The sequence below is a fragment of the Nipponia nippon genome, unplaced genomic scaffold (genome assembly GCF_047370975.1).
Source record: "Nipponia nippon isolate SJK-2023a ecotype South Korea unplaced genomic scaffold, ASM4737097v1 scaffold_1, whole genome shotgun sequence".
NCBI lineage: Eukaryota > Metazoa > Chordata > Aves > Pelecaniformes > Threskiornithidae > Nipponia > Nipponia nippon.
The window spans coordinates 54800496-54814412 of NW_028262290.1; the positions used below are offsets into that span (position 1 = coordinate 54800496).

At 40.6% G+C, this 13917-nt stretch overlaps 1 protein-coding gene across 3 annotated transcripts in view; it reads left to right on the forward strand.

Annotated features, from left to right (window-relative positions):
- The window catches only part of LOC148057385 (uncharacterized), a 35278-nt gene extending 23774 nt beyond the window's left edge, over positions 1-11504 (forward strand). For 2 of the 3 annotated variants that reach the window (XM_087736272.1, XM_087736282.1), the window contains exons 6-7: positions 3169-3281; positions 7981-11504. In XM_087736272.1, the coding sequence (XP_087592398.1) occupies positions 3169-3281; positions 7981-8553 (686 nt within the window). In that variant the 3' untranslated portion in view covers positions 8554-11504. The remainder of the gene's footprint in view (positions 1-3168; positions 3282-7980) is intronic. The other variant, XM_087736289.1, reaches the window with a different exon arrangement.
- Positions 11505-13917: the final 2413 nt, after the last annotated feature.

The following is a 13917-nucleotide window of genomic DNA, read 5'->3' on the forward strand; positions in this document are numbered from 1 at the left end:
TGACTACTGCTGTTTTTCTCTCTACTCATTGTTTTGCTTAACTGAGAATCTAATTCCCAATGAATCATAGCATACAAGATCAACCTTTATTGTGCTATTTTAGCACCAGCAGAAATGTTTAATTTTGGTTCTGCAGAATGTGTGCTGTGATGCTCTCTTTTCTTTTTCTTTTTTTAATGATATTGGAGCTGCATCAACTCTAAAAGCCGTTACAATAGTGGGTGGCAGATCCTTTGTGTTCTTTGCCTGGATAACCTGCATCTTCAGGGTTCTGGAAACCTGGTGTCTAACTTCTGATCTGAACCCTTTTCTTAATGAGATGGAGGAGAAAAATTTTGATTGCAAGCCCCAGGAATATTCTGTCAGTACTTGCGTGTGTTTTAACGCAGTATGATTGTTCACTGATTGCCTAAAATGCTGCTTTGACTGTGACACAAGCTGCCAGTTTTCAAGCTGTTAACTCTGTCACCAATGGCTTTGCTATTCAGAGAGATGTAACTTCCAGTGTTGTTCTCCTTTCTGTATAATTTCTGACTGTTTCTAGAACTTAGTGTGTTTGAGGATTATGCAAATATGTATTAAATCTATCCTTTTAATAACATCTCTGAAGAAATGTTTTTCTGTTTTTTCTCCTACCCCTCTCCCTCAGCATAGCAATTTAATTAATTGTTACACAATGAATAGGGAATTTCTTTTTCTTACCTTGTAGTTAATATTTTTGGTTGCTCATGGGGTAGGCGTGGATTTTCAGATGCTACCTTTTCAAGCAGCATGATGAGCCAATGATTTGACTGGCAAAGGTCAAGCTAGTCCTGCCAGCTGCCTCTGCCTCATCATGCCCTTATCGATGATTTGTCAACAACAGTTTAACAGTTCAGCCTGCTCTAATGAAGTTTTTGAACCTCTGAAGTGTTCCTGGCGTTAGAAAATATAAAAATAGGTGGCTGGCTTTTCATTCACTTTCGTTCTTACATCACGGACTCCAGTTTCAAAGTGGAGAGTTATCCTGTCTCTTGATCAATTAACTGCAGTTAATTGGTAAATACTGGGCATTACTGGGCTTCTCTTGCTGCTAGTGACCTCATCTACTTTGAAAAAGAGTTACTGCTTAAGATGTCTTGGAATGTTCTTAGGATATTTACCAAGTGAGCTAGAGAAGATAGTGTCTGGAAAATTGAGTGCTGTCCTGACATGGGCAGGACATCAGATATGAACCTTGTTCCTAAACTGACTTCTTGAAGATGATTCCTAGCCTTGACATTTCTTCCATCTTCAGCCTTTCTGATGAAAGTCTGCTCATGGCAGTAAGACCTTCACCTTGCAGTAATAACTCCTTCCTGCTGTTTGGTAGGACCAGTGCTGGGTGATGAACATGAGGAGATGCTAGTTTCAGTTTTTTGGTATGTTAAGCTCTAGCTTGCTGCTTTTTGTGCATCTAGAGGATGTTTTCTCAGATGATGTGCGAGGAAGGGCTTTTTCCTTGAAGGAGCTTAGACTGCTGCATGTGTTCTTTGAGGCTTGCTGTGCTTTGACCGACTGGCATGGGAGCAAGAAGATTTAATATGCAGAAACTCTTCATGTTGATATGTTTTATTTCACAAAGTACCAGAGGCACTTTAGGGGTTATTTGATACCTAACTGTAATCACCTAGTACCGTTTTTAGATGCCCTAAAGTATCTGTGATGTCCACATCTGGACCTACAGCCAGACTGTATGCTTCTGCAGTGGCAGCTGGAGGCCAGGTGGGCATCCTGTAGGGCATCTAAAAGGGCATTAGATGCTTGCTCAGGCAACTGGATTCTATTCCTTATATATTTTCCAGCTGGAAGACATAAAGCAGTTGCCTTGGCAAAGTGACCAGACAGCCCCAGCTGCTGTTCCCTCACAAATACTCTGAGATGAAACATTTTAATGTATTAATTAGCTAAACTCCAAGCCAGAGACTTGGCCTTGATACAAAGGCATATGACAAAGTAGTAAACACATATGTAGTTAAACTTCCTGAGAGATGGAAACATAAAATGGAAGTAGGGTGATTTCAAGCAATGCGCTCATGAAATATGTGATATAGTGGTTTTAACACAAATTTCAACACTGAATTTGCTTCTCTCAGTGCCTAAGCAATTAAAGAGTAACAAAGATGGGTGGCAAGAAGGAGAGGGGGGAGGGCTGGCAGGAAGAGCCATATAAATTTCTCAGGTTTCCAGGGCAGATGTGGATTTTTCACTTACCCCTTTTATACAGCCTCTGGCAATAAGAAAAATCACTGGAGAGGGGTCCTAAGTACTTCAGCCTTAGCCAAGGCTTTCAGTGTTATTTTGGAATTATTCTTTACTGTGTAAGCACAACTGTTGGAGAACAACACTTCACCTTCTGCATTTGCCAGACTTGCAGGGGTCTGCCTAATGCAAGCTTCACCTTGCTCTTCTTGTGAGACTCTGCATCCACCAATTCAAAGCTCATGAAAACCAAGGATAGATCAACTTGGTTTGATTTGTCATTACAGTCCTTAGCTGAAAGGCCTTGAATATAAATTCTGGAGCTGCTCACAGACACTTCTTTCAATGCAGAGTAAAATCTTATTGCTTTATAATTGTGGCCAAAGTTTTTAAACCAACACCACCATAAACACTTCGTATCATATAATATGCAGGACTGCTATACTTCTGTGACTTTTCATTCTGAATTGCTCTAAGTGCTGTAGAGTTGTACTAGTTTGGGCAATCTTGCCACTTTTTGCTGGAAGTGCTTTGCTTCTCACATTGCTTTTTGCAATAATTGGGGAGAACCTGTCTCATCACACTCCCCAGCTGTGGCCACTGGTGGCTGCACCTTGCTCCTGGCAGGGCTGCCATGGGCATGTGTTTTCCTGAACTCACCATTGTGATAGGAGGTCTGTGAATTCAGAAGGAATTGCATGGCAAACATAAAAGTTTGGATCTAGTTTCCAGTTGGCAACATATGGCTGTACCGTCATGCACGACTTTGGTTTTGCTTATGTTTCATTTGTTTGTGTTGCCTGTGATGGTGTGACAGCTAGTTATCTGCTGTGTGTTTTAACTGTGTGTCTTAAAGCAGGCATAGTGGGTTTTTGTCCAACTGTCTCGTAAATATTTTTTCCCTACCTCCCAATTGTTATTTTTTTTCTTATTTTACCTTTTTACTAGAAGCTGTGGAAGAATGCTTTAATGAAATGAATCTTGACATTTCGGGAAGCAAGGATTTCAAACCACATCTTACTTTCCTAAAGCTCTCCAAAGCACCAAGGTTGAAAAGAAGGGTAGGTAACTGGGTTTAAAATACTTTTACTAGGGTCTGTTCTACTGATTATTTTCCTTCTAATGAAATTCTTGGGGACTAAATACTTAAGCAATATTCATTGCAACTAGAGAAAAATATAATTTCTATTTAACAAAGCTTGTATATAGGCTGGCCAACACAGTTGCGTTTGCTCATATCTCATTGGAAGAGATGGGTCTCTTGCTCATACTGTGTATGGCTGTATGGTGGAGTACAGAGTGCTTTCCTTCTGCTGTGGCCAAATCTGCACGAGAACACAATGTCAAGCTATTTCCATAGGGCAGGATAGCTTCTGAGCAATATTTATTTGAGAACAAGATTAATGTCATGTTGTAAGCCAGGCCAGTGCCTTGATTTATGCTAGATATGTGTGATGTGCTTTTCTAACCTTTACTGCAGCATTGTATGGGATTTTATCACATACAATTAAAGTAAAAAACAACTCTGATTAGATTGCTCATTTCCCAGTGGAATATTGTCCTGCTTGTTTCCAGGAATAGTACTTCTATTTATGAGGTCAATATATTGCAAACCTGAAACACTAAAGGAGCATGCACAAAGAAAATGCTATAATAGCTGAAGAAAATGACCTTGTATTTGTGCACTTCAAGTACTTCTTATTGACTTGATGTTTGCCTTCTGTATACCTGGTACAATCAAAGTTGGATAGTACTGATGGTTCTGTTCTGGGGGCTTTTTCTTTTATACTGCCTATGGGAAATTTCATGAGTAGATGCATCGGCAGTGTGTAATGCAAAAAAAAAAAAAAAAAAAAAAACCAGGCATGTAGGAATTCTTGACTTTTGTCCAGAGTATTTTCACATTTCCTTTTACTATCAAGTTTAAAGTAAAAAAAAAAAAGTAATTTCTTGCATGTTCTCCTCCTTTGATCTCTAGCACTAAATATGGCATGTATTCCTGCATAGTATGATTCATGCATGCAATCTCCTTGCTTATAAATATATAAATACGTATGTGTATAGAGCTTTGAATGTTTGAATATCAAGTAGTTGTTGAGCCCAGAACTGGACACAATACTCCAGGTGTGGCTTTGCCAGTGCTGAGCAGAAGGGAAGGATCACCTCCCTTGACCTGTTGGCAACACTCCTCTTAATGCAGCCCATGATACCACTGGCTGCCTTTGCTACAAGGGCACATTGCTGGCTCATGGTCAGCTTGGTGTACACCAGGACCACCAGGTCCTTTTCTGCAAAGCTGCTTTACAGTCAGCCCCCAGCCTATACTGGTGCATGGGGTTGTTCATCCCCAGGTGCAGGGCTTAGCACTTCCCCTTGTTGAACTTCATGAGGTTCCTGTCAGCCCTTCTCTCCAGCCTGTTGAGGTCCCTCTGGGTGGCAGCATGACCTTCTGGTGAGTCAGCCACTCCTCCCAGTTGTGTCATCAGCAAAACTGCTGAGGGTGCACTCTGCCCCTTTCATCCAGACAATTAATGAAGATGCTGAACAGTACTGGACCCAGCATTGACCCCTGGGGTACACATCTAGTTACCAGCCTCCAGTTAGACTTTGTGTTACTAATCACCACTCTCTGGACCTGGCTATTCAGCTAGTTTTCAGTCCACCTCACTGTGTTCATCCAGCCCATACTTCATCAGCTTCTCTATGAGAATCTTATGGGAAAACAGTGTCTACCTGGACTTCAGGAAGGCTTTTGACAATATTCAATGCTCTCCATTGTCTACCAAGCATTGCTCATTCCTGTGCAAATTTGTCTGCACTTTGAAACCATTGCTCCTAAAATACTATTCTACACATCAGGGCAGTGAAACTGGAGTGGAGCAGGGCTATATGTTAAGTTGGTTATTAGGGGGCATGTGGACTCTATGTCCATGTACAAATCTCCCCAAGGTTAGAAAGGCTCAACTCTAGAGATAGGGTTTAACTGGAAGATTAGTGTGTATGCATTTTGAGATCTGACATGCCAACTGAAAATACTGACAACTTCATCTTTTTCAAAATCAAAATGTAATGGGAAAAGAAAGGAAAACTGACTACTTCTATAATATCCCATTCCTAAAGACTGCAGGAGAGAAATCAACCTTTCTAAACACTAGAAGATGCCAAAGTATGAATGAGACAAAATATTACTTTAGTTATTATGATGCCATCTACTGGCTGTAATTACTTTCTTTATACTGTAAATAACTGTTTCCTTGTAGTAAGGATGCAGTTTAAGTACTTCATGCAACTGAAGTGCTTCTTATATGAAGCTTGAGAAAGAATTGCTAACACTCCCTCTTTATATTTTACATCTCAAGAATACTTTGTTAACAAGACAGGTATGTGGTACTGGTGGAGTAGCTGCAGACCTTGCTCTTATTTGTGGGAAGGAGGATCTGCTGCTCTTTAAAACTACTACTACAACAACTGCAAACTTTGATCTCAGGAAATTGTGTATCTTTACTTGTGTATCTAAAGATCCCAAGAGGTTGGTTTGTGTGTTGTTTAGCTTGAATAGCTACTGAAGGAGCAGTATGTGCTGTTTTGTTGATGAGGTTCAAAATGTGTAGCGTGCCCCTGGCATAAACATAAAATATGGGCTTTTCAGGTTTTCTGATCTCTCTGTTTCCAATGAGCCAAAAGGGAACAGTTCACCTCTTAAGAGAATCCACTTCAGTATCTGTCTGTAGCAAGAGCCTTCTCCAGCATTCAGACTAAGAAGTGCTTTTGTCAGTGCGGGTTGTTAGCCTCCGGTGCTGGGCACTGCCTCTGTTCACCTATGCCAGAGCGAAGCTGTGGATCAAGTGCCTCCATGCTAAAGTGGGAAATGTTTGTTCTTGCTTCTTGTTCTTTGCTTGAATCTTTGCAAGATTCATTTGGTGTAGGTCTACAAATAGATGTGGTTCACCCTGGGTGGTGAGAGCGCAGCAATCCTGCAGAGTCAATAGTTTGTATTAAAATAGTTGGAGTTTTTTAATGAAAGGGCAGCCCTAATCCTGCCCTCTTCTGGCTACTTGATAAGTTATCTTCAATGACATGACCTTACTTAAGTTTCCGTTATCCTCCCAAATTACCCAGAAAGCAGCCCATGCGCAGTGTACCTCTGCATTTCAGCAGAACTTGAACCTGGTGGCATTAGCTCTTGGCTACTGAACAGCCTGGTTCTGACTGACACATGGGTATCTCTGGGGCACAGGAAAAGGTGTGCAGTTTGTTTAATTAAACTTTGAAGTGTTTTGGTCATTGAGGGCAGCAGTGCCTAAAGGTTTGATGTGTTTGCTTGTGAAGCTATTTATATCTGTTTTTGTCCAGGTGACACTGGCCGTTCTGGCCATCCTCCTGCAGTCCCCATGCCATGAACTATGCATGCCCACCTGCTAAAAAGGCTGTCATTACAAGGAAGCAAGCTTGTAAAGGGACTTTTTTTTTGGTTTTAATTGTGCACTCCTGTGCATTCAGGGGCAGGGCTGAACAAACTGATTGAGACTTCTTGAGGCAATGTGCTGCAAGGGGCTCCTTGGAGCCTTGTTAGCTCTCTTGCTCATTAGGTTAAGGGAAGGCAGAGACTATTCCCTGTTGCTTAATGATTCGTCTGTCCTTCTCTTCATCTCCATGTGTGCCCTTGGCATATGTGGTTTGTTATAGGCTAGATGCTTTGTGGGAGCCCTTTATTTAAATTGGCAGCCTGTTGCTGACTGAATTAAAGCCGCGGGGACCATGGAATTGTTGGATTGCTCACCTATCCCTGGTGACACCCGTGCAAGGGAGCCAGTGCTGCTGTGCCTGAACTTGTTTGGGGGAGAACTGCAAAGAAATTATTCACACAGAGGGACAGTTGATTTTTAAATCTTGACAGTCCTAAATTACAGTGGCTTCTGAACATGTGCCTTAATTATGGCCATGGAAGTTACTTTTTCTTAGTTTGAAAAGAATTTGTCAACATCTGAAAACACATCTATAGAAGTAAACATTTCCATTTATATGCCATGACTGCCATAGCAGTTGGCCATTGGGATACTAGCAGTGCTTGGTAGCTATTTAAGAGCTGCTGTGGTTTCCTTTTTCTTTTCTCCTGGCTTGCTGAAATGAGCTTGCTTTCACAATAAGTCAGAGTTAAATTTCTTTTGAATCCTTCTTTGCTCATAGGGAAGAAGGTGCATGAGCTCTATTTCTAACCTGTCTCTAGCACACAATTTAATTTCTGTTGTGGAATGTGTATACCAAGGAGAAGGATTAATTTTTCAGTCTGTAAAAGTGGCAATGGGATGAAACTGAGCAAAGTAAACTTTAGGTGAAATAAAGAAATCCCTCCTAAAGGCAATTCAGGAGACTAGGGAATAGCTTCCCAATGGATGTGGTAACTCTGAACTTGCTTGAAGTATCTAAAATTAGGTGGATGCATTTGAATAACAGTGGGTTAAACTGATCTGTTTCTGTATCTTTGGTGTATTTTTGCTTGTGGAGGGTGGGTTAGGTTGAGGATTCAGCAAAAGCCAAACTTCCTATAAATTTCATTAGTAACAGTTGATTTTCCTCAGTATCAATTTAAATACTACCAAATAAAGTTGATATTGCTATCCTAAGGGGGGAGGGGGAGTATTTTCTTTGCTAAGTTTTAAGATAATACTTGATAATCTCATACACAAAAATACATGCATGTTAGAAAGGTATGTGTGCATGTATATATATATTATGTCACATTGCTCTTTCAATATTTAGGGCTTCAGAAAAATTTCTTTGGATCTGTATAAAGAATATGAAGACAGTTACTTTGGCACAGAGGTCTTCAGTCAAATTGATCTCTGTGCCATGCGTAAGAAGAAGCAGGAATCTGGTTACTATTATTGCGAGTGTTCAATTAATGTGAGCTCGAGAGGTATGGAAGAGAGTAAAGAGCAAGAAATGCAGACAGAAGATGTGAGTGAAACAACTACTGAAGACCTTCCAAATACTGCTGCAAAGGCTAAAATAGGAGCAACTGCTGCAAGCTGTAAGCTTGCCTCATGTTTAGTAGTAGCTGATGATAAACCATCTGAAAATATTGCTGAGGCTTCAGTTGCAAGTAAAGAAAAAGAAATCGATGAAGTGAAGGGACAGCCTGAAGCTACAGATGGGACTCTTCTTGCAGCTGGAGAGATCTGTTTAAAGTCAGAACTTGGTCTGTTGCCAGCAAGTTCAAATGCATTGAAAAGCATGGAAGAGGAGCAAGAAAAAGCCAAGATAACAGATGATAGCTTGCAGAAAAGTGAAGCAGTGAAATATGCACCTGATCAGTCAACAAGTTCAGGATAAAACTGTTGCAGTCCTTGGTGAACTGAACCCACGCTTGGTGATGGTGGAGAAGGCAGGCAACCATAGTGGTGCTGAAGTGAGGGGTGGGGATGGTGAATTCATTTTTGGCAGAAAACAGTGTTTTTAGGCTGACAAAACAAAGAACAAAATCTGAGGAAAACGTCACTGAATATTGTAATAGTGAAATACCTAGGTGTAAACAAGAACCTACACTACAGGTGTGTGTGAGCATACGTACTATAAAGACAAATGAGTTCTGGTTCACAGGATCAGGCCCTTCAGAAGTCACGCTTTGATACCAAAGCTGTTGCCAGACACCTCTGGTGCCCAAATGTACACTTCAGCCTTTGCATTTCTTTCTGCCCTGCTTCGCCCCTGCTCTGGGCCTGCAGCCTCAACTTTGCTCCTTCCTTTGCCTGCCTGCATCTTCCTCTCCGAGTACTGCCTAAAGACACCTCTTATTGCCTCATCCCTACAGCTGCTCTGACTTAAGGCTCCAAACCATGATTCCAACACAGGCATTCACTGCATGTCTGTAAATGATGGATGATTTTAGTTGTTAACACACTTTTGTGAAATACGTGCTTTCCTTTGACTAGTAGCTACTTAATGGGAAAATTATTTTGACTGACTTATGGAAATAGTATTTTTGGAATAAAATGAGGTATAACACCAAATTTTCTTTAGATAAAGAAAAGGAGAGGAAGAGGAATCCATAATGAATTGTTTTTGTAAAATGCCTTCAGGAGGAAACGAGGCACAACAGCCTTTTTCTAAACCAAAGTTAAGTTGTAGTCTCACATGTACACAAGTTAAAGAACCGGATAAAACAGAACCGAATTCATTTCTGACAAGAAGAGCTGAAGGGTTCTGCACCATCGCCGGGGGGCTGAAGTTTCCTTGTTTTGCACGCTGCTTGCTGCAGCCAAGGAGGTGAGCTGTGCCCCCCAGCCGAGCCTGCCCGACCGGCAGGGTGGGGAAAGGATTTTTTCTCTCCCGAGCCTGACGGCAGAGTGAAACCAGTAGATGGCACTACTGGAAAAACAGCTGCGACTGGAAAGGGAACCGGCTGCCTCCAGGTCTTCAACATTCGCAGCAGGCTTAGGCATCTGTGAAGGGGGCAAGGAATGCGGAGGAAGGCTAATCGGGCACTCGGAGAATGTCTTACTTCCCTTTTCTTCTCTAATTGCTCCTTGAAAAGCGATATTTAGTCTTTCAAAAGCTCCATCTTTCCTTAGAAAAAACTGTGCATTTCTAAAAAGCGTGTGAACAAGTAGCTTTTTTTCCCCCAAAAAAGTAGTAGTATTAAGCATAGGGTGTTTTGCTTCCCTACATGGTGGGGGCACCTTTGGGCAGAGTGGCTAGGATGCATTCTGTTAAATTAACATCAGGCTGTTTTATACCTCTTCAGCTTGTTACCAGACTTTAAAAAAAAAAAAAAAAACACAACCAAAACCAACCAAACCACACCACCCTGTATTTGTGCCCTTTTCACAGGGAGGGGAGGGAAACAAAACTCGCCATCGGCCACTGTGCACGAGGAAAGGGAAGGCTCTGCATTTAATGAACCTGCTTTGTACTCGGCACCAGGGTCTGTGTCAGATCCCTTGTGCTGCGGTGCTTGGCAGAGCATTTATTTTTGTGTCATTCCACTGAAGGTTGTGAACTTTCAAAAGGCCGTCCCCAAATGGTCTTCTAAATGCAAATTTGAAAGTAGTTATTCCCAGCTTCTCTGGGGTCTTCAAAATGCAGCTAAATAGCTCGATGCTAGAGAAAGACTTCAAGGTTAATTTGGGAGAATAGTTAAGAGTGAGACTTCCATAGAGCATCTCTGTATCAGCACATTCTGGATGAATTTGTTTTCCAGAAAAGTTTGCTTTAAATACACACTGAGAAAACGGTTTCTTAATGATTTCTTAATTCAGAAAAGGATCAGTAGTGTCATTCATCTTAGGAATTTAAGTGGATTCAATGGCCTAGGACCAAGTACACTTTACAACAAGCTGTATTTCTTCTTATTGAAAATGTTAATTATCTTTTTATAGACAGATGGCACTGGAGTGTAGCAAATGTGTGGTGAACCTGCACTCATAAATGTTTGGGTTTTTAATGTGTACAGGTTCCAATTTAAGTTTAATTCTGTTTTAGGATTATTGTGATGATTGTAGGGTAATTAATTTCACTTATATTGGAAGTATAGTACACTTGTTTTGGTACATTGACTTAAAATAAATACTTAAGTTGTATCATTGTGATTAATCTTGACAATTTAGAATAGTGCTTAAAACCAAATATCTACCAAAACCAGTATTCAGCTCTTCAGTCTCTAATGACAACAGAGTCAAAATAAGTTTCTATAATGCTGTTCAAATCATAACAGCATCTTTTCAGCCTTATGATGGAGAATATAAAATAAGTCTTGTATTGAAATTTGTTGGTGCTCTGCTTTAGCAATGGAGATCCATGTTTTTGTTCCCTGGTGTTTTTTATTCAAATTAATTGAAATATATTTGATTACTAGACACTTCTGATGTGAGCAGGGCAGGTGGAAGACAGATTCTGAAATTAAAATCACTTCATACTGCTGAAGCAGATTAATTGTCCTTCTTTGACTACTGTAGGGAAATTACACTGTGAAATCTAGGCCCAGAAGTGAGTTTGATTCATTCTTTGATTCCTGCATTTACTATTCTTTTTCTATGATTTTTTTTTCCCTTTATGGTCTCTAACTTGCCTATTTTTTCCCCCTTTGAGTAATTTACTTTATAAGCACTAGTAGTTTATGTAGAAGATAAATGCAGTCTGCTAATTTCTTCTAATTGAGTTTAGTTTAATGTAACTTGAGTTATTGAAACAATGGTACAACATTGGGGTGGGAGAGAACTTGTGTTAAATATTACCCACTGGCTGTGATTCCCCCCCCCCCCTTTTGGGAAGAACTAAATGCTGAATTGCACTGCAATGATGATTGTTTTCCAAGTTGAGAGGAGGCTTTGACAACAGCATCTCCCTGCTTCTTGGCTGGTTTTAATTGCATGTTTGTTAAACTAGCTATTCTAATAAACAGGATGCAAAAGCCAAAAGGAGGAGTGTTCTGTAAATACCTTATCCTGAATACTCTGTTACTGGTTGCTGTTAGGCACTAAACATCAAATGGGCCTTTGCCATCTGAACAGCTGGGGCAGTTCTTGCTTCTGGATGTTATATTTTTGAGGGGTTAGATACAACTGAGCAAGACCTCTGTATCTGTGGGTTAAGTTAAAATAAAGATTATATTGGTTAGTCCAGCTGGCTTTCCCTTTCTATAGTCCTGTACTTTCTACATATTTAGAAGAGAGCAGATGTTTACCTACACTTCACGTCAGGAAGATGCCAGCCTTTTCTGTTGGCACAGCAGAGCCATCAGAAAGGTGGTAGCTTCAGCCCGGAGCCCTAAAATCACCTGGCTGCAGGCATCTTAAATGCCTGATCCCTCAACTTGGAGCAGGCAGTTCTAGGGGTGAGTAGCAATTTGACCTTCTTGGGGCATTTCATTTCCATGTGTGTATTCTGCTGTCATTAGCTACGGCTTCTGCCTTGGTAGTATACCATACAACAAAAGCCCTATAGTGTTTCTCTATGTGCAGGTAGAAGAGAATAATCCCTCAATTCAAAACATTTACCAACACTTGCTCTTGCTCCCCATAACCTCGGATTTTAAAAAAAGTTAGAAATAATTAAAAAAAAATTTCCCAGGAGACAAATCCCCTACTTGGCCTTGAAGCACTTTCTTGCGCAGTCCCACACTCTTGCATTGTCACCCTGACCTCCAGCTGAAGGGCTGCAGTTGCTTAGCCAAGAGAGTGGCTTGCTTATGGCACTCTGGAGTGTTGATGGGGTGGATCAGACCAAAACTATGGGTTTTTCTCTGTTAGAAAATCTTCTATTTCTTTCTCACCATATTGTCATAAAACTAAAAGCAGATGGAGGACTGAAAGACACTGTGTTTGACAAGTATCCCCTTTCAAAAAGCCATCTCTTTGGGAATATCTAAACTCTGGTAACTATTGTCTATGTGGGAGTGGCTATTCAGAGTTAGAGCCAGAAGGACACATCTGGGGGCCTGTAAATCCTAAGCAACGTAGTGTAGATGTATTGTACACTTTCCTTCTCAAAACCACTCCCAGACAGGCCTGACTCCAGGCACTGTGTAGGCTTAATGTCTCTGAAGCTGGCTTCCTACCACAGGTTTTAGTCACTGCCCTGTGTGGCAGAAACATGGAGCAAGTCTCATAAAGACTCTAAAAAGCCTATATATTTAGATCAGAGCATACTTCTCACACTCATGGGAGAGAAATCAAGTACTTTCTGAAAAATAAGGTATTTTAGGTATTGAATGTCCATCCAAGGCTTTTTCTTTTCCATTCTGGAGACTGACTTTTAATCTTATAATTAGAAAACTGCTTTTAAGGTCAGCTGAAACTATTCTGACAACTGCTTTCAGAAATGTTATTTAAAATTATTTTTTTTTCCAGTTTCAAGACGTGGGAACTTAAGGTTTCTCATCTTAAATTTCAGTACTTGGATCAGAAGTGGGAAAAACAAATTTTGTTTCTAAACTGGACATACCACTTAAGTAATTGTCTTCCAAATGAAAAACACAGCAAATTGCTGTCTGGTTGTTTGCTAGCCTTTCAGCCTTCAGTTTCTAAATGAAAAAAAGAGAGACTGTCACCTGTATGTCATAGTGGTTTATATACCTCTGTGCTAGAAATCTAGCATTTATTAGCTGCTGGTGGGTGCCTGGTTCAAATTTTATGCTGTTGAATAAGAATAAAATAATGTTGAATAAGGATAAAATGGTGACACATGTACCAAGTAAATTATTTTTTTTTTCCTCCCCTCTCCATGTCTTAGTATTCACTGAGGGCAAGAATCAAGTATCTATTCCTCAGTATGCCTGCATCCCTTATCTCTTGGCTTGTCTTACACACCACACCCACCCCTGTGCTGCCACCCATCTTGTTGGTTGTAAGACTTTTTTTTTTTTAAAGTTTTTTAACAGCAGGAAGTGAGAACCGTTGCTTATCTGACCAACATTTCTGTGCACAGAAAGCGGGTGGTAGTGCATGTGGACGTGGTGCTTAAAATCGGGTCTCCCTACCTCCTTTATACCCAGGAGATATACTTATGTAGTTAAACCTGCCTCTCAAAAACTGAAAGTACATTTCCTTTTCCCCTTGTCAGGAGCATGTCTTCGTAGAGTCTGCAAAGTTCTTCATTACTAGACTTTCCTTTAACACTGCCTTTTCCCCTTGCTGTTTATTTTCTATGCTATTCTTGTTTTATTCTCTCTCCTACTCCATTTATCTAGTTTGGCATTGG